The sequence below is a fragment of the Vidua macroura genome, chromosome Z, assembly GCF_024509145.1.
Source record: "Vidua macroura isolate BioBank_ID:100142 chromosome Z, ASM2450914v1, whole genome shotgun sequence".
Classification (NCBI taxonomy): Eukaryota; Metazoa; Chordata; class Aves; order Passeriformes; family Viduidae; genus Vidua; species Vidua macroura.
Window position 1 is genome coordinate 52,249,720 of NC_071611.1, and position 23,086 is coordinate 52,272,805.

General features: G+C 38.3%; 1 protein-coding gene across 1 annotated transcript in view; it reads right to left on the minus strand.

The window, feature by feature from the left end:
- ECPAS (Ecm29 proteasome adaptor and scaffold) overlaps nucleotides 1–23,086 on the minus strand; it is a 60,760-nt gene that overhangs the window by 19,831 nt on the left and 17,843 nt on the right. Inside the window, exons 6-29 of the mRNA XM_054002741.1 lie at nucleotides 22,853–23,021; nucleotides 22,224–22,363; nucleotides 20,967–21,048; nucleotides 20,612–20,731; nucleotides 20,356–20,441; nucleotides 20,021–20,099; nucleotides 18,960–19,009; nucleotides 18,344–18,410; nucleotides 18,115–18,237; nucleotides 16,909–17,012; nucleotides 15,645–15,768; nucleotides 13,657–13,737; nucleotides 12,710–12,941; nucleotides 12,073–12,164; nucleotides 10,201–10,335; nucleotides 8,063–8,228; nucleotides 7,476–7,648; nucleotides 6,904–7,005; nucleotides 4,976–5,099; nucleotides 3,927–4,072; nucleotides 2,906–2,960; nucleotides 2,057–2,171; nucleotides 1,070–1,135; nucleotides 708–825 (exon numbers count right to left, since the gene is read on the minus strand). Of these exons, the coding sequence (XP_053858716.1) occupies nucleotides 708–825; nucleotides 1,070–1,135; nucleotides 2,057–2,171; nucleotides 2,906–2,960; nucleotides 3,927–4,072; nucleotides 4,976–5,099; nucleotides 6,904–7,005; nucleotides 7,476–7,648; nucleotides 8,063–8,228; nucleotides 10,201–10,335; nucleotides 12,073–12,164; nucleotides 12,710–12,941; nucleotides 13,657–13,737; nucleotides 15,645–15,768; nucleotides 16,909–17,012; nucleotides 18,115–18,237; nucleotides 18,344–18,410; nucleotides 18,960–19,009; nucleotides 20,021–20,099; nucleotides 20,356–20,441; nucleotides 20,612–20,731; nucleotides 20,967–21,048; nucleotides 22,224–22,363; nucleotides 22,853–23,021 (2,749 nt within the window). The remainder of the gene's footprint in view (nucleotides 1–707; nucleotides 826–1,069; nucleotides 1,136–2,056; nucleotides 2,172–2,905; nucleotides 2,961–3,926; nucleotides 4,073–4,975; nucleotides 5,100–6,903; nucleotides 7,006–7,475; nucleotides 7,649–8,062; nucleotides 8,229–10,200; nucleotides 10,336–12,072; nucleotides 12,165–12,709; nucleotides 12,942–13,656; nucleotides 13,738–15,644; nucleotides 15,769–16,908; nucleotides 17,013–18,114; nucleotides 18,238–18,343; nucleotides 18,411–18,959; nucleotides 19,010–20,020; nucleotides 20,100–20,355; nucleotides 20,442–20,611; nucleotides 20,732–20,966; nucleotides 21,049–22,223; nucleotides 22,364–22,852; nucleotides 23,022–23,086) is intronic.

Below are 23,086 nucleotides of genomic sequence, written 5' to 3' on the forward strand. Positions count from 1 at the left end.
TCATAGTGCTGAGGGACGTCTTGAGAGGGGCTGAATTGTCAAACTCTGGATGAGAGTTAAAGCTGGGACTTGTTTTTTGTACTAAGTGTTGTTTTCAGGAACTCAAAACAAGTTCTTCCATACTTCTGTGAAGCCAGTGAAGAGTCCCCACTAAAAGCTCTGAATAGTACACCTAAATCTTCAAACTTATGATGCTTCTTTTTTCACCTGGAAGTGGATCCAACAGTATTTTGGCTTTGCTAAAGCTCCCAACTGTTTTAAAATATCAAAACTTGAGTTAAAAAGGGATATTTTGACAACAGTGCTTTTTAGCAACTTGCTGATTACTTTTTACTCTGCTTCCTTAAATAACAAAGATCTCTTTCCTTGGCATCCAAAAATTCATCAAGTTTTCAAAACATTATCACTGCTTGAACATGTTAAGGATTGTCCTTCTAAGCACACTCAAAAAAAAAAAAAAAATAAAAGTATGTCAGATAATTCAGAGGGGAATGTAGGATTATATGAATACTCTGATACCAAAGTTTTGTTGAAAGAAATTCAAATAATCCTAATTTTTTTCTCAGCCTGCTAAATTTGCCTTGGACTGATACCAAAGCATCAACATATGCATTTATTCATAAAACATATAATCAGTAATAGAGAAATGGATTGTTGTTTCCAGAGCTCAAAGTGGGAATGTAAGTTGTATGAAAGCCGAGCATTACCTTCCGAGAATTCCACATAGCATGATGGTTGGCCAGATTCATGAATTTGTATACCAGGTCTGGCTGATTGAGGTCACTAGCCAGTGAACAAAGTTCCTTGTAGGTAGAAAGACCTTGCCTTTGAAAAGCAGAAGGGAAATCAGTGTTACTATTTTTAGTTAGACAAATGCTACAACACCTAAAGCTATATTGAATTCATATCATAAAGCAGGCAGAGAAAGGTGAGTAGCACATCTGTATTACACAGAAATAGTTACAGTAACTTAGAGAACAAGAAGGAACAGAATGTCAGGAAGCAGACTTTTAGGGAATTCTGTTTCAGCACTGACTGTATCTCTGTGAGAGACTATCAGTAAACTTACCCATCTGGGGTTTTACTCAGACCTCCCTGAAATACCACAGTTTCTCCAGTCATCTCATGTTTGACTCTGATAGAAAAGAAGTCCAGTATCAGCAAACTCTACAGCTGAATACAGTGCACACTACAGAACAGGTAATTTGGCTTTATTAAGTCAGGAACTTCACATTTTTTTCAGCTCCAATCCCAAAAAAACATACAGGTGGGCAAAGCTACACACACTGCAAGGAATGTCATTAACCTGTATCACATGTAATATTAAGGAGACATTACAGTAAGAGAGAGTTTTACTGTGCAAAGGTAGAAAGTCAAAACACTGAATGATGACTTTTTAGTTCTGTCCAGACATGAGCCAGTAATGGACAGTAAATCTGCACTTAAAAATAAATAATACCATTTCATCTTATTTCTTCCTGCTTACCACCAATAAATCCCTACACTCCAAGCCTAGGTTCTTATAATTCAGTGGCCAAACCTACACCAGGTTAAACAGGAGAAGTCTATTTAAGAGCATTTCCAGTACTGACCAACATGATCTCTAGCCATAAGTCTTGTAAGACTAGCACTTTTCATACTAAAGCTGACAAGCGACCATTAACAGCACTTCCTTAGCAAAAGGTGCATTTCAGCACAAGCAAATCACCACTTCTACAACATTCACAATGTGCAAAGTTGCTGCAAGTAGTCATTGTTCTCTGCAATTACACAATGCAGCAAGTAGCAAATCTAAGCAAATCCCAACCCATTTGAACCACTTGATCAGGACTGACATACTATTTTGAGGATTTGCTGAATGGAACAAAACCAGAACAACCTCAGTCACAAAATACTCTAAGCTGATTTAAGAAATGTTCAGTTTGACTCTCTGTGAATGGATATTGACTTGCTTTTGACCCCAAAACATCTCTTTCCACACAAAAAAAGCGGCATATTTTTATTCCCAGACACGTAACTCAGAGTTCTCTCTCACTGTGTTCTGAGTTCACTGTACCTTTTCCCAGTCATAAGGGTATCAACAAGCGTAGTGACTAGCTCTTGCTGATCCTGTTCGCTTCCTAGCTCATATATCAGCCCAAGACCTTTTGAAGCAACATCTTGACTAAGCTCTGCAAGAGATTTTACCAAGCAAAATTCAAGATAAGCATGTAACTAAGCAGTACACAAATTTCAAAAGTAAATTTCAACCAAAATCAGGACATAGTAAACATGGCTCTGTTGCACTTCAGAGCTCTCCATTTCAGTGCAGATCTAGTCTGTGATGACACAAACTTTGCATTCTGAAGGCATAAACTCCTTCAAATTAGGTGACATCTTCACATAACTATGGTTACTCCAATATTTTAAACAGCAGAAAGAGTTCCAAGAGCTATAGGTATTCTGACATGCTAGTGGCACCTGAAATCAACTGTAGTAATACCCTCTTCAGCTTCAGTGAGCTTTGCATAGGCTGCTGGATGTCACTTTTTCCACTAGCTGCCATGTGTACAGCTGTAAGCCAAAATGTGCTAGCTTGAAGAGGTCTCAGAGTTTCTGTTCATGCAGAACTCTGTGATATACATCCTGCTGCCCAAAACAGAGCTGAAGTAGCACCACTTCTGTTACTACAGTCTGAAGGGGCAAATTCATTGTGCTTTTTAGCAAACGCACAAAAAAGTTGTGCTTCTTATCTCTGTACATGATGCCTAGAAATCATTCCTATTAACATAAGAAATGGGAAGTTTCTACAGTCATATTTTAATGCTGACTGATAGTGTAGTTGACTTTATGCCTGTTGAAAGATTGCCTCCAGTCTGCTGAATATCCAAGAAAAGACACAACTCTAAGATGCAACAGTACTTACCATCACTATCTGACAGAATGGAAACAAATGCACTTTGAATATCCTTGAGATGAGACTGTAAGATGAGAAAAAAGGACATTATTTTGGATCCTTTGTTTGGTCTCCAGGCAAGTTTCTAACAAGGCTACTGCATCAATGGAGTTGCCCATTTGAGCTACACTTAAGACAAGAACTGCCCTAGTTTAATACAAGTCAGCAATGCATCATAAATCTGGATTGCAGCCAGATGGGGCTTTCTCCATCCCCAAACTGGTGAGTTTTGCCACCTCCCTACAAGGTGCACTGTTTATATGAGTGCAATATGTGGCAATATTTTATATATAAAAATTTACATTTGCAAAGCAGCTTGACCCAAAGCTCCTTATCAATACCTGTAGAGTACAAAATGGTTACTTGATCCCATCACAGTCCATAGTACCTCTATGCAAATAGAGGACATTTTGTTGGGAATGTTTCATTTAGTCCTTGTACAGGACTTTTCACATTTTCTCATTATGGACAAGCACTTTAAATATAAAATTCATAAAGCATACCAAAAATACACATGAAAAGTGCATACCAAAAATACACATGAAAAGTACATGAAGCACATTGTAACTGCTCCTAAGAACCAAAATAAAACACTGTGAAACAAATAAATTCTGTTCTCCTTCTTCTTTGCCTCCTAGACCTCTCAAATAGTTTCCAAATATAAATCCTAAACACTATACAGATACCAAACTCTTCTTCCCAAGGACATAGTGCTACTTTATCTTACAATAGCTATTTACATTGAGATTACTCTGACTTGGATGCAAGTCAGATGTTTACAAAGGTGACAAACACCCTTGCTCATCTGCCAGATAGTCTGTTCCTCTAGAAACAAAACTTAGGCCATGTCTCAAAAAGACCTCAGTAAGGACTGTACCAGCACAGGGAGGAAAAAAAGCAATAGAAGTGAAGGGGAAGGAAGGGACAGAAACAAGATGAGAAGCAAAAATAGGGACAAGGAGCCAGTGTCAGGAAAAGGCATATTTCTTACCTTAATTGCTTTGTGGGTGCTCAGCTTTTTCACCAATGACAGAAGCCAGATGCAAGCTGCCTGTCTAACATGTGGGTTGGGACTGATGATGTGCTTGTTCAAAATAAGGTCTAGGACCCAGGGCACCACATCATTCACTTTCAAATCTATATGAAAAAATAAAGGTGGAGGGGAGGAACTTTGAGAACCATCCACACCCATTTTAATGAAAATAACAAAAAATTTAATGAACTCAAGAGTACTCAGGTGACACCTTAATCTCTGCTTATTTAGGAAGTCACTGGAGTCATTGGGAAAGTAATAAAAGTAGAATATATAATAAAAATACAAAATACTCCTAACTCTTCATGAACATGTTTCATGTGTCCAAGAAGAGGTACCATTCACATTGCCTAAGACTCAGGGCAAAACATATTTTTTTGTTAGGACTCACAATTTCTGGAGCAATGGCAAGGTTTAATTTTTACCGCATGGTCAGCTTTCTGTACACTGCGCATCTAAGACCACACTCACAAAATTAAAATATGTGTTTGCAGGTCTGAGACTGATATTCACAGCTGCCTGATTTGAAGCTAGCCTTTTGTCACATTTTTGTTTCAATGGGTACAAAATCTTAGTCCTTAAATAGAATTTCTGCATTTACTGCATGCAAATTTCACTTAATTATATCATTTGAAGTTATTGTAAAACACTTGCATTTTGATTTTATAACTCTATTTTCCTGTTCAGGCTTCAAAATGGTATTTTAAAAGATTTGTGTATTAAAAACCCAAAACTAACTCAACATGGCAAACAAAAAAAGAAAAAAACAAACAAACAAAGAGTCAAGTGGCAATTAATTACATAAGCAGCTATTTAAACAGCCCATGAATGAAGTGTTCTGCCCTCTGAGCAGATGGACATTGAGAGGCAAAACAACCTGTATATAACCACAAAGAAAAAACTCTCTTGTGTATTCTGTTATAAACCAAACACCACAGAAATGAAGCTTGGAGCCAAGTGCTAGCCCAGGCATTTCCCAACCCAGCCCCTGCATTAGGAAGATCTACCTGAAGGAGGGATATATTCCTCCTCTGTGACTGTCCATATATCCCGTGCAGCTGCTGAGCTGGTTCCAACAGCAGCACTGGTAATAGCTTCACCAACAGTGAACTGCAGCTCTATCTGTTTGGCCTGAAAAACACATCAGAGCATCACTGACAGTACTAATGAAGCACACACCAAAACTTCTGTCACTTCATCAACAAAACTACAATCTCCTTCCCAGTCCCAATGTTCAGCACCAATTTACAGTAAAATCACTCTTCTGGTGAGCCTCTGAGACTATGTGGCACCTCAGACCCATTGAAGCTGACTGAAAATGAGGCAATGCCAAACTGTCTGAAATGAATGATAAAAGCTAAAATTTCCACATTTTTTAAAGCATACTTTTGACAAAGTATTTATTAGTCTCTGCAGAAGCTCAACTTGGTGAAAAGAAAGAATTCAACAGAATGAAAATAAAATGAAGTTAAAATGATGCTGATAGTGATTAGTGAAAATTACTATGGTTTTACTACAATGGGGAATATTGAAAGAGTCTCCTGTAATTCCATCCAGAAGCTGATGTCTTAAAAGATGCAGATACCTTTTTTTCACATTAAAAGAATTCAGATGGTACTTGTTTTGCTTCACTGTCCTCCTTACACTATCCTCTGAGCCTTTAGGAACAAGATATGACACTTTCTTGTCAGTACTCATGATGAATTTTATGTTTTAAGAACTGGTTTCCATAACCGCTGAGTACCTTCTACATAGTTTTCCTTATGCTCTAGAAGCACAAAATGCTTAGGCTCTTGGAGAATTAAGTCCTTAGCTTCCTGCAATCTAAGATAAATACGTTTTTTTCCAAGTACACCTTTTATAAAGGAAGTTGTAATGTCCCCATGCAGTAACAGGAGAAAAACATGGCACTCAGAAACATCTTTTGATGTTTGGGTACACAGTACTCTCAGTATTTTTAGTATTCTAAGTATAGTGATATGACAAGTGGTTAAAGGCTTCAAATTGAGAGTAGGTTTAGATGAACTATTAGGAAGAAATTCTTTACTGTGAAGGTGTGAGGCACTGGAAGAGGTCGCTCATAGATGCCCTAACCCTGGCAATGCTCAAGGTCAGGTTGGATTGGGCTTTGAGCAACTTGGTCTAGTGTGAAGTGTCCCTGCCCTGTCAACAGTAGAGGGGTTGGAACTAGATCACCTTTAAGGTCCGTTCCAACCCAAATCATTCTATAATTCTATGGTTCTTCCTTGTTTAAAGACATCAGAATTGGAGCACTCAGCAAAGTATGCCTGTCTGATACTCAACAGCCACTTCTACAATGCAGAATCCTATGTCAGTATCATCAAAGAAGAAAGGCAAAACAAGCTGTAAATGAAAAACACTAAAAAAGCTCCTTTTATTTAATTTTGTTATCTGGTATATTGCAATATGTATAGAAGCTCTGAAGTACTGTGAAAGAATGCAGTGCACTTCAATAATGAATTTAGATGGACAAGATATACATATATGCCTGTGAACTTCTAATTCAAGTGAGTTGTATTAGCTGATGTAGCTCAGAGGTATTTATATTACCTACTTTCAGGGTACTTTTGAAGGCCAAAGTACAGGCCTAAGGCTTCATTAATATAAGTCTACGAAAAAAAAAAAAATCCATAAACCTCTTGAAGGGGAACAAGTATTTGCTCAGATTGAGACAGAGACCTGGACTAGCAAGTTTTTAAACTGTGGCATAAAACCTTTCACCAGCCCCAAGTCTATCTCTGCTCTCTATTTCAAGGCAGTTTTAAAAAACCCAGAGGCACTATTACAAAAAGTCAATTCCCTCTGTAAATCTGGCTCTAGAGTACATAAAAAGCACCCAAAGAGAAATAGTAGTATATAGGATAATACACTGGTAGTGTGTAGTATAAAGGATAATACACTGGTAGTATCTCACCTCCACAGAATCCATTAAACCCTGCAGCAGTAGCTTCTGGTGGGGAAAATCTTCATCTCCCACTGGGAAGTAACCTAATGTTTGTATTGCCTGTTCCTTCATCTTAAATACAAACAAAAAATAACACCATCATGTAACCTTCCTGTAAGTCCATAAGACGCATCTTAAACCCACTGTTTCTCACCCTTGCTGGAATTTCACTCAAGGTATCAAATGTACATGCAAGCAGCTTATTAGATCAATCAGTGCACCTCTTTTCCAAAGCACATCAGAACAAATGTCCTGTTACCTTTGAGGATTATGTGCAGGTAAAAGAAGGTATTCCCATTTTTCCTTAATTAAAATTAAGACCATTCATATTTTTATCTCTTAAGCCCCTAGTTATGACTACAGAAAGCACAAGTGATCAGTGCTATACAATATTAAAAAGACCCAGACACTACCCATCTCACTAAAGCCAACAAAAAGCCTAATTCATTTAAAAAATGAGGCTGAGTTTGGCATGTAATACATATACCTAGTGAGCATTCAAAAAATGAACAGGAATCACAGGAACACTACAAAAATCTTGCCTTATTTGTTTCCTTGCTGGAAGGGATTCGGGCCAGTAAGTTTTCAACAAGTTGCAGTTTTGTAAATCCTGTTCCATCGTTGGGGATTGGCAAGGGGCCATTCCTGCCAATCTCCCCAAGAGCCATACAAGCACCCACCACAAGGAAGGGAGAGGTACTGTCCAAAAAAGAACCTACAGGGAAAAGAAAACCAGGATGACTCAGATTTTATATTAATAATATTTAGCAGTGGACAGACACTTGTATTTTAACCATGCAAGAAGCAAAGCATTAATCTCCTCTACAACTGGTAGGAAGCATTATGTTAGAAAAAAATGGGAGTGAAAGGAGACATTGAGAGGAATCTAGGCAATACCACCACTCTTGATTGTGCTATTTCGGTCTGCAAGTTAAAAAGTCCACCTAGATTCTGCTGAAATGTCCATACATCTAACCAGATTACATTCTTAAAGGCTGTAAATTCTATCACAAAAATTGATCTCAACATTACACTATCTATGAGTTTAACGTCTCAGAAAAATCCTCAACCTGGGGTGGACTAAAAAAAACAACTGTTACGTGCAGCAAAGTCTTAGGCAGGAAGTTACCTATTGTCTCTGTTGTTGACTTTATAAGTTGGTCTTGTTCCGGCATGACTGAAGTGTTTGGTTGTTCTGTGTCATGTAGCTCCATTGTTCTGATTTTCCCTTTGGCCAAGAACCTTCCTACTGTAAATCCCAAAGCCAACAAGGATCCATGTTGAACCTCCGGGCTCTACAGACAACACCAACATGCAAAAATTCTCATTTTAAAAGTAAGTAACACTTTGCACAAAGCACTGATTTAAAAACACATATGGACAAGCCAGATCAGAAGGCACCCTGAAGAATGCAGAGCTCTAATACATAATAAAACAAGAGAGAGTTTGGTATCGTTAGTGCTCTCTGATGAATGGAGTTCTTTAAGATTCATTAACAAAATTTAAAAGAGATCTAGGAGGACAGATTAAGAATTTATCACCAGCACTCACATTCCTAAAGCTACCCTTTGGTACCTAGACTTAAAAAAAACCCCAAACTACATTGTCTCTGTTTAAAAAACAGACATTCAGACTAAGGGGACAAAATGTACTCTTTGGTAAAAAGCAGGACAGGGTAATCACTCTATATTTGCATGGCTAAGAATGAGTTCACACCTGGCCTATGTTGAAGGCAATGCCTCTACAGCTTGGCAGGCTACAAATAATGAAATCTAATCAATACAATTAAATGTCAAGAACACCAATTTCTCCAATACTGATTTGGTGCTGGAACTATTTAATGACCATGTTTATTCCTGCACGTGAATTCTAGCAAAAGGATTTTGTGAAGAAACAAGGCTGTGAGACTCAAATGCTACCTAACTGGAAGAAAAAACAAAGGGAGGGGTACAAGAGTTTAAGCTTGGATTAGTTCATACCTCTTGTTTTTTAACACTATAAATGTTGCACCGGTGCAGTTGTGCTGCCACAATGGGATCCTCAACCTAGCCTGGCCACCAGGAATTGTTCCTTGATGCAGTCTCACTGCAGCAAAGCCAGCAGAAGATGGATCCTTCCCCCATCTCCACTTTAGTTATCCATTCACACTGCAGTCCTTACTGAGACACTAGGATCACCACTACCCCTAGGTGTACAAATTCAAGTGGTTTTGTACAGCAGCAGCAAGTCAGAGCTCTACCTGACTCAGACTCCAAAGGCATGGGAACACCCTGTTTTTTTTTTCCTTGAGGTGAGTGGGTGAGTGGGGCTAAAAGCACTGGGGGGTTGGGACCCATCTATACTGGCTTCGTAACTGCAGGAGCTGTGCCCTACACAAAACTGAGAAATGACGTGGCTTTGGCTCACACATAGAGCTTTCACAGATTCAAAATAAATTATGTTTGTTAACTATAACATAAAGTAATCAGCACTTCCTGTCAGCCTGTTACCTGCAATGTAAAATAATGGCCCTTTAAGTCCTTTAGAGAGACTGCTACAAAACCATTCTGGGGAAACAGAACCTAGAAACACTACTGTTTTTCCTCCCACACAGGATTCAAGACACACCAGCACAGAAACCAGACCAATTTGTTTCCAGGACTCCTTTTCCATGCTTGCAGTGGCAAAATGGAGAAATAAGGATAAGGGGAGGCAAAAGAAGCTGCTGGAGAAGGGAAGGCAGGCAAACCCAGTATGTAAGGACACAGGTGTGGAGCTGTGCTGAGCAGTCCATGTGCAGCAAGAGGGAAGAAGGCGCAGCCCTAACACAGCACAAGATCCTGAGGCAGTGAGGACCAAGGAGGTGACTGCAGCTCAGGAGGGGAAGAGCTGAACATTTAACAAGTTAAAAATTTTCTTGATTCTGTGAGTGCTCAAGAATAAGGAACAGGTAAACAATTTGAGGTAGGTAGTGTGATCCATTACCACTCAATGGGATGTGGCTATTTAGCTGGCTAAAACTGGTTTAATATATGACAGTGGTTTGCTTGGGACATGCCTCCATGAAATCCTCCTACTGACCTTAACAGCTTGATCAACGGATTGATTTATTTAAAGATCTGTTACACTCACCTACAACAAAAATCCCTTCTCACCATCCAACTGAAAGCCAGTTAGTTAATTTTACACCCAGATTAAGGTTAATACATCCTGGACACATGGTGAGATTCAAATATCCTATCAGCTACATGACATGAGAAAAAACAAGAAGCAGACAAAGGTAGTTACATGGTTGTCTTTTGTCATCTTGATCAGCTGCTCCAAGGATGCCCTAAGCTCATCTCCAGACATGGTAGACAGCACTACAGAATAAAATAGGGCTGCAAGCTCACGCATTTCCTCTTTGTTAGTGTTCATCAGGTTCTGTGGGAGTTTAAAAAAAAAACAAGCCATAAAATATGGAAGCAGCTACTCAGTCTGTTCATAAAGAGCTTCAATATACAAAGATAATTGTCATGGAGATACATAAATAGTTCTTAATTCAGAAAGCACACTTTAAACCAACAGCATTATCACTTAATAAGAAACAAAATCCTCAATTCAACATAGCATTCATTACACACTGAGGTCTTTGGTGAAAGAAGACCACTAGCCATAAGAGGGCCACCCACCAGTTCTGTGTCAAAACATGCACATCAAATTCTTGGCTAAATTTTGTCTTCAGCTACGAGCTTCCAGGTTTTGCATTCATACTGTGCTAAAAAACCCACACCCTAAACCACTACACTTTCCCTGAGCTGCTGGAGGTTTCTGTATCCTTCTTGCTAATCAAAAGGAATAAAAAAACCTCAAGAGGGTTAACCATTCAAATACACCCATGACAAAAAAAAAGGGTCCAAGAAATCACATTTCTTAATGCAAAATTACCCAATTTGTACCTGAGATCTTGTACTGTCCAAATAAGTTATTAAAATTTGAATTTTGGAAGCTTTGGGTAATTTGTTAAGACATAATCTTACCTTTACCAGCAATTTGATGTATAATGCAACACACTCCCATGAAAAATTCATACCCAAATCTTTGAGAGACTTGGGCCATCACAAAGAAACCAAAATGAGCCACGCAAACAAACAAGAAATAATCTGTCAGGGTCATGAAATGTAATGTTAACTTCAACCTAGTATCAGATCACATATCTGACTTCTAATAAATCCCTCAACCTGTTTGTTTCACTTAGCAAGGCAAAAACACATGAAATATGATTTACAACACTATTTCTGAAACTTGGTACTATCAATAACTACCCCAGAATCTTAATTCTGCAAATGGACATTAGGCCAAGGACAAAAAAGAGTTTCCTACAAATTATGAGGAATACTCTAAAGGACAATGTTTTTAAGTATTCTCCTGTGCAGTTCATACCTGCACATAAATGAGAAGTGATAACCTGCACACAGTGCAATGCAGCACAGATATCATCACAAGTCTAACGTTTTTTAACACTTGACTAAGTATTTGTTTCTGCCAGATTGCCCCAGTGAAAGCAACGGCAACCTCTAAGGCCTTCAAAAATCCTAGTTGTTTGAGGCAAATAATGAAAAAGCAGAGAGCTGCCTGACAAAAGAATTGAGGGAACATAGATTTCCCTTTGGCTTATTCCCTAGCAGACTCCAGTGTATACGTTTTTTTTTTGTCTGGGGTTAATAAATAGAAAACAAACATAGCCACAGGAAGGTCTCTAAAACAACTAGGGATGTAATTAATCTCATCTTCTAAGAAGTCATTCAAATCTTCCCACTGAAAACATTCACACTGTCAAAAATGTGCAGACTGCTGTCTTCAGTTTTCTTCTGCAGAGAAAAAAAAATGGATGACTATACCTAGGATAGCTGACAGACTACCTAGAACATGTAAGTGAATGAACAAAAACAGTAATACAAAAGAACCAAAAAATAATTTTCCCCATCCTGGCATATACAACATTTCATGAGGTGTTGACTGTGAGAAGAAATACCAGATTTCAAATCAAGTGCATATTTGGAAATAATATTCTGTTTCACCATGAGAAATGTGCCAGATTTTGCTAATGTCAAATTCCATCTACCCCCCTGCCCTGAAAAACACCAAAAAAAAAAAAAAAAAAAAGGGTTTTCACAATACCTTAATCCAATCCATTTTGTCTATAAATCTGGTGGCTAGTTTTTCTGGATACACTGAAACAACTTCTAGAAGACAATACATGACTGGCAAACCTAAACAATAATTAAAGAATGAGGTTATTAAACAGCTCCAGTATTTACAACAATGTAACATTCAGTGTTAAAAGAGGCAAAGAAGCATCAAGTATTTCTGGCATTTATTTGTAAATATAAATATAGGAATAACAAACAATACAAAATAATAAGGTATAATGTTTCTCAGACCTATTAGGGAATCTAATAAAAACAAACACTCTAGTAGCAATTACTTCAAAATGCATTCAAATATTTTAGACTACACTTGTGGCAGATAGGCTATTATCAGAGTGAGGCAGACACAGCATTCACTGGTGAAAGAAGCTGTTATATACAATGGCTTCACAATTTTACACTATTATGTCAACTGATGCTGCAATTTTGTAACTATGCTTTCTGCCACCTACAAAACAGCACAGAAGAAAACAAGTTTAAACTAAATAGTATATAGTCTGTGTTTCAACTCTATGATTGCTGATGCCAAGTTCAAAAAACAAGACAACTCATTTCTAGTAAGAGAAGACACTTATTTCTTCAGGATACTGCTGCACACAGCTTCTTACCTCCAACACCAGCTAAGAGCTGCTGAAGAAGGCCAATATATATATATACAGGGTTGGTTTCTGCACTTTTTGAAGAGGAGGAGGAGGAAGAGAAAGATATGTGGTTGCCAGACATGAGGCTTCTTATGTAACGCCCAATAGCTGGAGCATGATCTTGCATATCTGCCAAGCTCTGTGAGGTTGGCACCACACCAGCACTGTGAGCAAGACACATCCGCAGATAGAGAACTATCTAAGTAGAGAAGATAAAAAACACAGGATCCTGAATGCATAAGCACTTGAAAAACCATGCAGGAAACAAAAGAGCAGAGAATATACTGTATTCAGTGTAACCAAAATGGAATCGTTTTTTCTTTTATCAAATATAGACAGAAAGCATAGAGACAGGAACAAATATAAAGTGTAACAAACCTTAGGATCACTTTCTGCAATAGGCCTGACAACCCTACATCACTGTCCAAAGATTACATCATATGCAGACTTTTGGTTTATCATAAGCTGATGTAACTCCTTGCAGGAAGTTCAGCCTGTACCCTATACCAATTTGGCATGTGTACAAATGCAACCTGACACATTGGTAATACAAATCTCACTTCCCATCTCAGTTTGTTTCTACAGATCACTGAAGCCTGGGATTCTGTTAGGAAAAAAGCCCCAAGGAGCATAATGGGACCTCTGCACAGGACTGCCTGTCTGTATCTAATGATACTCCATTAGACATGCTGCAGAAAGCAGTGGAGCAACCATCGCGTGAACATTCCTTCCAAACCTCCCAAGAAAATCTTGTTCAGACTGCCATTTAAACACAAAGGATGGAGAGTTAATCCCAACGTCTGCTTCGAAGAATTTTAAAATGTAGGGTGACTTATGATACCTGTTAACTTCTTATGCTGTCCTCTAGATTAATAGTGGTATACATACCTGAGGAAGTAAAACCAGACAATTACCTCTCCAAATGTGGTAGGATTAAAAGGCAACGCTGCAGTTCCAGTCATGTATTTAGCTGGAGTTTTCATTCGGTGAGTGGCCTAAACAATAGAGTACATTAAGAGTGGACCATTCAGACCCATAATAACAGATGTTGGAAAGCTCAGTTAAATTTTGCTGATATGACTGTGTTAATCCTCCACTTAACACTTAAAATGTGTAACAGCTCTGTAATAAAAAGGGCACAGTGCACTTGATAATAGTCAGTTCGATCTACTTTACATCAATTCAGAAAGTGAAAACTCTGAATGCCTGAGAGAGAATAGCAGGGGAGGCTGAAGGAGTACAACATTCTTTCTTCCTTTCAGGAAACAAAGAAGCCCTTAAGAATTTAAAAGTAAAGTACCTCACAAACCTCCAAACTCTGAGCCTACCCTCGACAGGCAGCCAGAAAGCTTTAAAATGGCAGCTCTGCCTGGAGAGGCTGAAGAGCAGCCATGCTTTCACAGTACTGGGTGGTGGGTGCCCTGCGCTGTGCCAGCCAAGTCTGAGGAGCCTCTCAGACTGACAGAGAATCAGAGGGAATCTCTCTCCCTGCTATGTGGAAGGCTGCAACAGTAAGTGAGCAACTTCTTTCCATGTAAATGTTAGTTTTGACAGGCAGGAATATGCCAGCAGAAAAACATCCAAACAGGAGGTTTTAAGTGACACCCACTGTAAATGTTGCAGAAAAGCAATATTAAACAGGCAACATGCACATCAGTGTGCATGCCAGTCAGGCAGCCTTGTACCTGAATAAACACACAAGGCAATTGCAGAAGAGAACAGAACCTCACTCCCCTTAACACGCAATGATCTTTTGCAATGCTAATTTTAATGACATACAGAATTATTAAAGAAAACCTGAACAGTGACTCCCTTGAGGAATGGCTTCCCACCCATACCCAGCAGACTGGGTCCTACTCTTTCACATGTATTTTTTTTCAGAAGGAGAGAAGGATCATGCTAAATCCTGCAGTCATTTATGCCAAGCAATGCATTCAGACATCTCAAACATCTCCAAACGTCACAGATTATTGATAGTATGTGAAAACCCAAACTTTGAGATAACTAAACAAGTAAGTATACCTCTAGGATTTTTTAATACACCTTCAGTACACATAAAGATCTGAAAAGTGGTAAAAAAATTTTAAATTCCCCCATGATTGAGGGACTCTTGCTTTTATCACTAGTGATTAAACTACACTGATCCATAATTATTTAGTGACATTATAAATGTTAAGGAAAACTTTAAAACTAACTATAGGACAACAGAATTTAAGACTGTTATCTAAAATTGAATCTTGGTTTTTAAATTTTTTTTATATCTACTTAAATAGTCAGCATTCTGGACAAACAAGCAAGTTTTCTCACAGAACTTCAAATACTTCAGAGTATTAGTAGAGTATAACACCACCAGAGCACATTTCACAAGAAATCTCTCAGGTGTAAGAGTTCTGCTATCACAGATCTCTTGCTAAATCACATGTGGTTCAACATTACATACTTCTGAAATTTTTTAAAAGGTAGGCTATCACAAGAAAAAATATTGTCAGTGACTCTCCACTTCTTTACTGCTTATAAGCAGTAAAGTACAGCTACTATACACAGAAGCGTGTAACACAGTATTTTAGCCAAATAAAAAGTGGTCTTCTTGCACCTTCAGGAACTGTGTTTGTAAAATTCCACATATCATCTGCACAAATTGCAAGAAAGCAAAATATTCCCTTTATTAAAAGATCTGCCTCACTACTTAACACTTGGATCTCTTGCAATCTCTGCCAGCAGAAAGCGCTGACAAGTGATAATTTTGGCAGTGAAATACTATGTGTGGTCATTACTTTGATTTTCACTCATTTTATTCCTGGGGCAGCTGTAGGAAACAGACACCGGGAAGGCAAGACCACACTTATCTCATGTCTGAGTATCACATATCTATTTGTCACTTACTGTGAAAGAAGCACTGTACCTTGTCTTGAATGTAATGGACCATTTCAGGGAAGGAAGGCATCTGCTTCCCAGAACTCTCCTTTTCATTTTTTCCAGAAAATGTTCTCAGTACCCGCTGGGCTTCTCCATGTACCTCCTCCCGCCTTTCAGAAGAAAAGATGAGAAACAGACATTATTTGCACAGAACAAAAAGCCTTTAATGAACAATAAGATATATTGGGAAGCTGGGGGAGAGAGAACAGTTTTTAAATGAGATGTGGGTTTGGTTTTTTGTAGGTTTTTTTTTGGTTTGTTTTTTTTTTTTTTGAAAGGAAGGGAGAAAAAATCTTCCACTACAACTTTTAATATTTGTTTATTTTAGAGACAGGAAAGAAAAAGGGATTGTACTGAGTGCTCTTTGCGAAACTGTCTGGATGAACTCACTTCTGTTCCTCTTACATCGTTTTAGTGTTCACCATTCGTTTCTGGTTCCTACATCCTTGTCTTCCTATCTGCTACTTCTCCCAATCACTTCCTATGGTCAAGCTTCAGCTGCCACCTACTAGATTTATCATTATCTACTTAACAATAGATAACTACTCCTGAAACAATGCTGACACTGCAATGACAGAGTTGGTTGTTGCAGCTGATCGGCTTAGCTTTCCTTAGTTACGCAACAGCTGTTTTCATCAAAACTTTAGTAATTAAAGTAAGTTGGGGAAAAAACCCACCATTTTACACTGCAATAACAGAAAACTGCAAATGAAATGGTTACTGTACTTCAACAAGTCACCTACTCCTCAGCAGAGAGTGGCAACTCTCAAAACCACATGCTGAACTCTCTGCAAATACAAGCTAAAAATAGAATGACAGAATTTGCCAGGTAAAATAGCTTCTAGACACTGTAAAAGTGATATCAGTTAATGCATTTTTACTTTTGCAATTGCATCTGATCATTAGTATGAAATGCTTTAGTGACTGCAGCTCATCTGAAACAAGAAAAACAATCTCAAGACTGTCACTGGGGAGAGTAACAGTTCTCTATCAGAATGTTGAGAATGTCAAGTTTGAGTTCCAAATTACCGTATTTAATTTCCTTCATGTTATTTATGTGCGAACTTACACATACACAGATACATGTATTCATATTTAATGCAAATATATGTATATTATACTGAATGCATATACATGTGTGTCTGCATATGCATATATATATATGTACACACATATATACATATACACAAGCATGCATACATATATATATATATATATGAGAAAATAATTTATAAAAGAAAACAACTTACGGGTCTCCTGCAGCTAACAGGAGTAAGTATCTGGAAGGGATATGATCTGGAGGGAACACTGTGCTAGCAAATTTTACCGCCACTTGACGTACTTGAACTTCAGGCTTAAAGGGAAAAGATACAAACACATGGTTTGAATTTTAAATGACAGCAGTAATGACTTTCACTCACCACTTGTACATCATCAGTCATTTGTTTTGACCTCTGGTACCAACATGATTTAAAAAGTTTAAACATTTTGAGACACTACTCATGCTTACAGTTCATATGGCAGGACACAGGTCAAAGAAAAGCAGACTTCTCATATATACACAAGTGGAGAATTAAATGTTTAATCAAACACATACACACTTCAGGGAATCATACTAATTCTTGAAAAACGGAACTGCTCCATTCAGGCAGTTTTGAAATGAAACTGACATACATCATCTCACCACAGAAAACAGTGCTATGCTTAGGAGCAGCATAGCCAGAGGTGGGAAAGAAATACCAGATTAGGGCGGTGATTGTGTCTGTAAGGTACAAATAGTCTCAAAAAGGTAATGCCTGGAGATTTAGATCCCTTGAGCAAAGGAGTTATCAGCATGAAAATCATATCTTACACTAGAAATACATACAACCTCCGCAGTCAGCCTGAGTACGCATGCAAACAGAGTATACAACACTCACTTCTTCTGAAAATCCAGACCTCTGGTGTATTCTGAACACAAACAAGGTACTCAAAGTATGAGTAAGTCAAGTCTGATTTAGTCTAGACTAGTGTCTCAAGGCTAAGCTCCTGGAGAAGTTCACAGGTGCCTTATGTCACATATCACACAGCCTGCTGAAACCCCATTTAGCAGTGAACGATCCTTTCTACCAAACTCTCAATGTCCCACAGTGTTTCAGAAGACTGTCCCTGAAGCATTTACTTCTCAGAGTTTTCTAAGGAGAAGACCATGAGAAACATACAATGCAATTGTAATGGATTTGGTTTTTTGCTAAACAGAACACAAATAGAGAACTGCATTATTACCTTCCTTGCCATCACTGAGCCAAATATTTTACCTGAGCATACACACCCTGCCATTCTCCCAGACAGGCCAATATATTCAGTAAGAAAAGGAAGATCTGCTCCAGAATTATCTAACAGGAAGTATCAGGAAAGAGGAAGACAATTAATTGCTCTTTTTTTAAGGTATGTGATTTCGACTCCACTGAAAATACCTTCATTAAATAAGAAGCTACAAGAGCTTCCATCAGGGTACGCTGGGCTCCTTCCAAATTACTATATGCTCCAACCATCATAGACAATGCCTCTTGAATGGCAAGCCTAGTATCAGCATCTTCCTGCAGTAAAAAACCAAGAGTTTTCACTTTACAGTATATAGTGTCAAGGATTCAGCAAAATCAGAAGAAAAGAATAATGATTTCCCAAAGCCCCATCAGCACCCACCTTGCATAAGGCTTCAAAAAACTGCTGTACCAGTGCTATATCCTTGGTAAAGAGCTGAGGCATTCGGCTGAAACAAGATATTTTAATCCATGAAGCTTTTGTTTCATTAAATTTAAATGCTTCACACTTCATTGGTCTTCCCCTCATTCCAAATTTTAAGTGTCAAACAATTAGAGCCAGTACAGAAAGTTTGCTCTATCTTAGCCATATCCACCATAAAGCAGCACATTCTCCCTCCCTTAACACAGTTTAGAAAGTGAGTCATTTTATGTACAACCACTTAAATCACCAGCACATGACTGAACATACCACTTGCCTAGCTTCATGCACTCTGGTCTTTGATGTACATCTGTATTTCTGGCAATCCAGAATGCGAACCATTTCTTAAATTCTGTGCATAATTCATGAGCTGCCATTAATCACTGCTAGAGAAGCCATCAGCTAAAAACATATTTCTTTTTACATCTCTGGAGTTGTCACAAGAAGAATGCTTTTCTCTGCACTATGCACTCAACTGCAAAATTGGTGGGTGGCATAAAGCTTGTTGCTGATAAATTAACTGATTACTCTGGAGTAGTTATTCAATGTCCCATTTCTTAAATGATGCTTCAGTTACCTGGAGAGCTTTCCAACTGCTGAATATGCCATTGATAGCAGTTTTGAATCCTTGAATAATAAAACAATAAACAGAATTTAGCAAAACCAGAAATACACACAGGTATATCTTTTATAAATAAACATTTGTTTTAAATCCTGTCTTCAAATTGCTCAAGCAGACTTTCATGGAAAAAGAATCCTAAAATACAAAGTATTTCTATCCAAGAATAAAAACATTATATAGAAACAGAGGGAGCACACTTTTGTCTAAGAAACAGATAAACTGCTAATTGTGGTAAAATGCAAACCTCTCTTCTGGTCTCAGCTAACTATATTTTAGTTCAAGAGAAACAAATAAGGAGATTCAGTGAGGATATGAAACAGTAGTAGAGGGACAGAAACCACTAGCTCTGAACAGCAGCTGTAAACAAAGGAAAGTGTTTGCACAATGCATCCTGTGGATGACCAATACAGCACATCTATACACAGGGGTTTACTTCCTCTTTCATTCCCTTCCCAATGGCAGGGTGTCCCATGCATTCAAATGCCAACTTAGGCCAGAAGGTCACATTCAAAGGTCAACCAAAGCAACAAGAAGTTCAAAGCTGCAGAAAAGGGGATCTGCAACATCTGCCCTTTCTACGGTACATGTATGAGTATCATGGGGAATTTGACTTTTGAAATAGCACTGGAAACACCTTGTCAGGCCAGACTGGCATTTGCAGTTCTCTTTGGTAAAACCCTTCCCATAATAATACCATCCCTGGATAGATAGGATGGAATGTATAAGCAGACCTATTCAGATATTTAACACAATGGGATGATAAAGAGCCAGAGTTGAGGTCCTTGTGTGCTCCAGAGTAAGAGCAGCTAGATACTACTTTGACTTCTCTCTTTATATTACTAAAATATTACTATATTTTAAAATATTTGCTTCTCTTCCAACAAAAATTCTTAAAAGGTATCCTCCAGTAACCCCTCAAACAAACAAAAAAAAAAAAAGATACATCAGTTTCCATCATAAATTTATTTATCTTTTGCTTGTATTCATATGAAGAACTAAAGAATTTTTCATCTTACCTCTTTGTATTCATTGATCAGCTTTGTAAGTCCATTTAAAAGCATTGGACCTAAGGGCTTTATTTTACTCTCTGGACAACTGCAATTAGAGAAACCAACAAAATATTATCTTTTGCATCCCTGAAAAGGTTCTTCTCTAGTATCACTTCTTTCAATTGTGTTAAGATCAGATATTACAACTTATTGTGTGCAAGCACAAACACACTAAGCTTTCCAGATTAAGTAAAAAAAAAACCCTATTTTCTCTGCATTTTAGTACTCATTAGTTATATCTTTATTAAACAGAGTGGCTTCTAGACAAATAGCAAAAAAATTGTGCTCTCTGAACTACTTACATGATACAAATATGATGCACAAACTGCAAAGACAAATTTCTCAGTTTTGCATTTGTGTTTGCACCGAAGAGTCCATCATATACCACCTGACAAAAAGGAAGGAGCAGATTAGAGAGTGTCTGGCTTCACTTTCAAAGATTTTAATTCCCCCTCTTCTTTAAACACTGTCATCAGTAACAATGCTTCCTACTTCTAAGTACTGGAGAAACTGTATCATCAAACTTATTAGGAAGTAGCTTTGGAAAATAAGCATCACCTGAATGTTGGCTGGGAACATTTCTGCAGCTTGCTGGGATCGTAGAAGATGAGGAACTATCTTTAATTTAACACGGGTGCTGACTGACTCTCGTTTCATTTCTGGTTTCAGAACAGATCCCTGTCAGAAACAGATTAAATAGTGCATCTCTGAAAAACAGTAAATTACTTTCTGCTGCAAATCAGAACACACTGGCACAGAGAAAAAAATTATTCAAATAGCATAAATATTCAGTGAAAGCAGATATCAAAGGAAGTGATAGATTAAAGAAATACATACTTTCTTAAAAATAAAGTAAGATAACAAAAATTACTTCTTCATTAATTAAGAAGACAACTCTGAAGGCAAATCCTACCTCCTTGGTTTTCAGTGGTATATCCCCAAGATACACTTTATACATTTTGTTGATGATAGCAGGATTGTTCCAGTCAATTAAACTGAAGGAAAAAAACACATTGAACACAAACATGTTATGATTCTGACCTTTGACTACTTCTTAAAATACAGCATTTTGCATCATATTCATATCAGTCCCAAAATTTACACAGAACCTCAGTTTTACTTCTGACCACTTTTCCCACATCCACATAATATACAGTCATAAAGAATGTGAACTAATTACAATTTAACAATTTCTGACAATATGATATCAAGTAATCTGTTAGAAACCTACATGCTCCCTTCTCTGCCACTGAAACAAGACATACAGACCATGGTAATCTACCAATTGAATATCAAACAGTAATCTGTGAAGCAGCATACATTTCTTATAAAAGACATTCAACATTACATATTGTCCACATTGTTATTTTTCTCTCTGGGCATCTCTTTCTTCAGAAGGAAAGATGAGACAAGAAGGAGAGACCAGCTTCCTTAATCAGGCTTCATCATTTAATAGAATCATTCTCCCCTGTCACGACTGAGGTACATGAACAGACTTCAGCCGCTGAAGGTTCCACATGAAAAATTTGACACCACGTTAAATAGTCCTACAGAAGCCACCCACATATTTCAAAGATGGCCCACCCTCCTACATGAGCCAGCAAATCTCCCACTGTCAATGTCTCAGCAAACAGTATCAGCAGCCATTATTCTGGCCTCTTGATGAGTTAAAGACAGAAGCACTGTCTTTAGATGATGAGGGGAGAACTGCAGGTGAGCAGAAGCTTCAGTAATAATGACAACAATGTTTGCCACACTTTCTAGACTATGATCCATTTCACAATTAGTCTCTTTCCTCTTCTAATAAATTAAATGAAAGTATACTTTTCTGGAAATCATTTACTAAAGTCTTACTGACAATTGATAATCCACAGGGGGCAATGTGGAAACCACTGTTATTTTTTTTACGATTTGGTAAGAAAATGGCTCAGAAGTGATACCAAAAATTATCAAACCCACACAGCTAAACTGTCAGCTGTGGAGCCAAGTGACATTTCCAGCTGCAAGACTGCACCATTCCCAGCCCAGTGGGAATATATGGCAGCTTCACAGATATAAGGGAACCTCAGCCTTCCTCACCTCCAGCACAGTCTCTATGGAGCACTACAGTCATTGCAGATAGATGTTTCAGGAATACTAACACCATCTTTTCCAACCATCCAGACCTTACCTTTGCTTGCTCTTAAGTTCAAGGTCTGCTGCAGTGGCAACACTGTGTCTTGTATCACTGGAGGCTACAACCAGGTGTATAACAGTTTCAAGTTCGGGCACTTGCTCAGCCTCAATGAACTTCACTATCCCCAGCTTACACTGTTCAACACCAGGGAAAAGCAGTGTTACTGACAAGAAAGCAGATGTTATACTAACTGTAGCACCTCAGCTGTCTGAAATCAGGGCTTCTACTTGCTTAAGGAGCAGTTCACATGCTCTCCATCTCTTAGCTTGCCTCCTATCAAAGTCATCTGCAGCAAAGTACCAGCATTACCAGCACGGGATACTCTGTTACACCACTGCGAAAAAGGGATGCTTCAGAAGACACTGTTGCAACCTTTCCCAGCAAAACAGAAGAGTAGGCTGCAGTCATGGCTGCTTCCCAGTGATGTTCCTCCTCCCATCACCACTGCTAAATTCCTTAAGGCATCATGCAATAAACTCCCTCAATAAATTCCCTCAGGGCAACTAAAGACCTGGTCAGAATCAGTTACATATTTTCCCTCTGGCTTTCCATTCCTCCATCTACAACTGTCCCCATTACCATACCCACAATTTACCATGGACCAGCCCCACAGCTCTAAATACCTGTTCTAGCAGCTCTGGTGTCCATGGACTATCTCCAATTACCCTTTTGGCTGCATAAAAGCTCATCCCTGGAGGTGGCTGAGGGATTCCAGGACCTCCCATGCTACTTGATGAAGACCCCTGAGCCAAGGGCACGTTTTGTCGACTCTGAGATTCATTCAATACAAACCTAAGCAGGCAAGGAGAGACTTTTATTAGAGCCTTTTCCAATCCACATTACCAGCTAAATTAGAT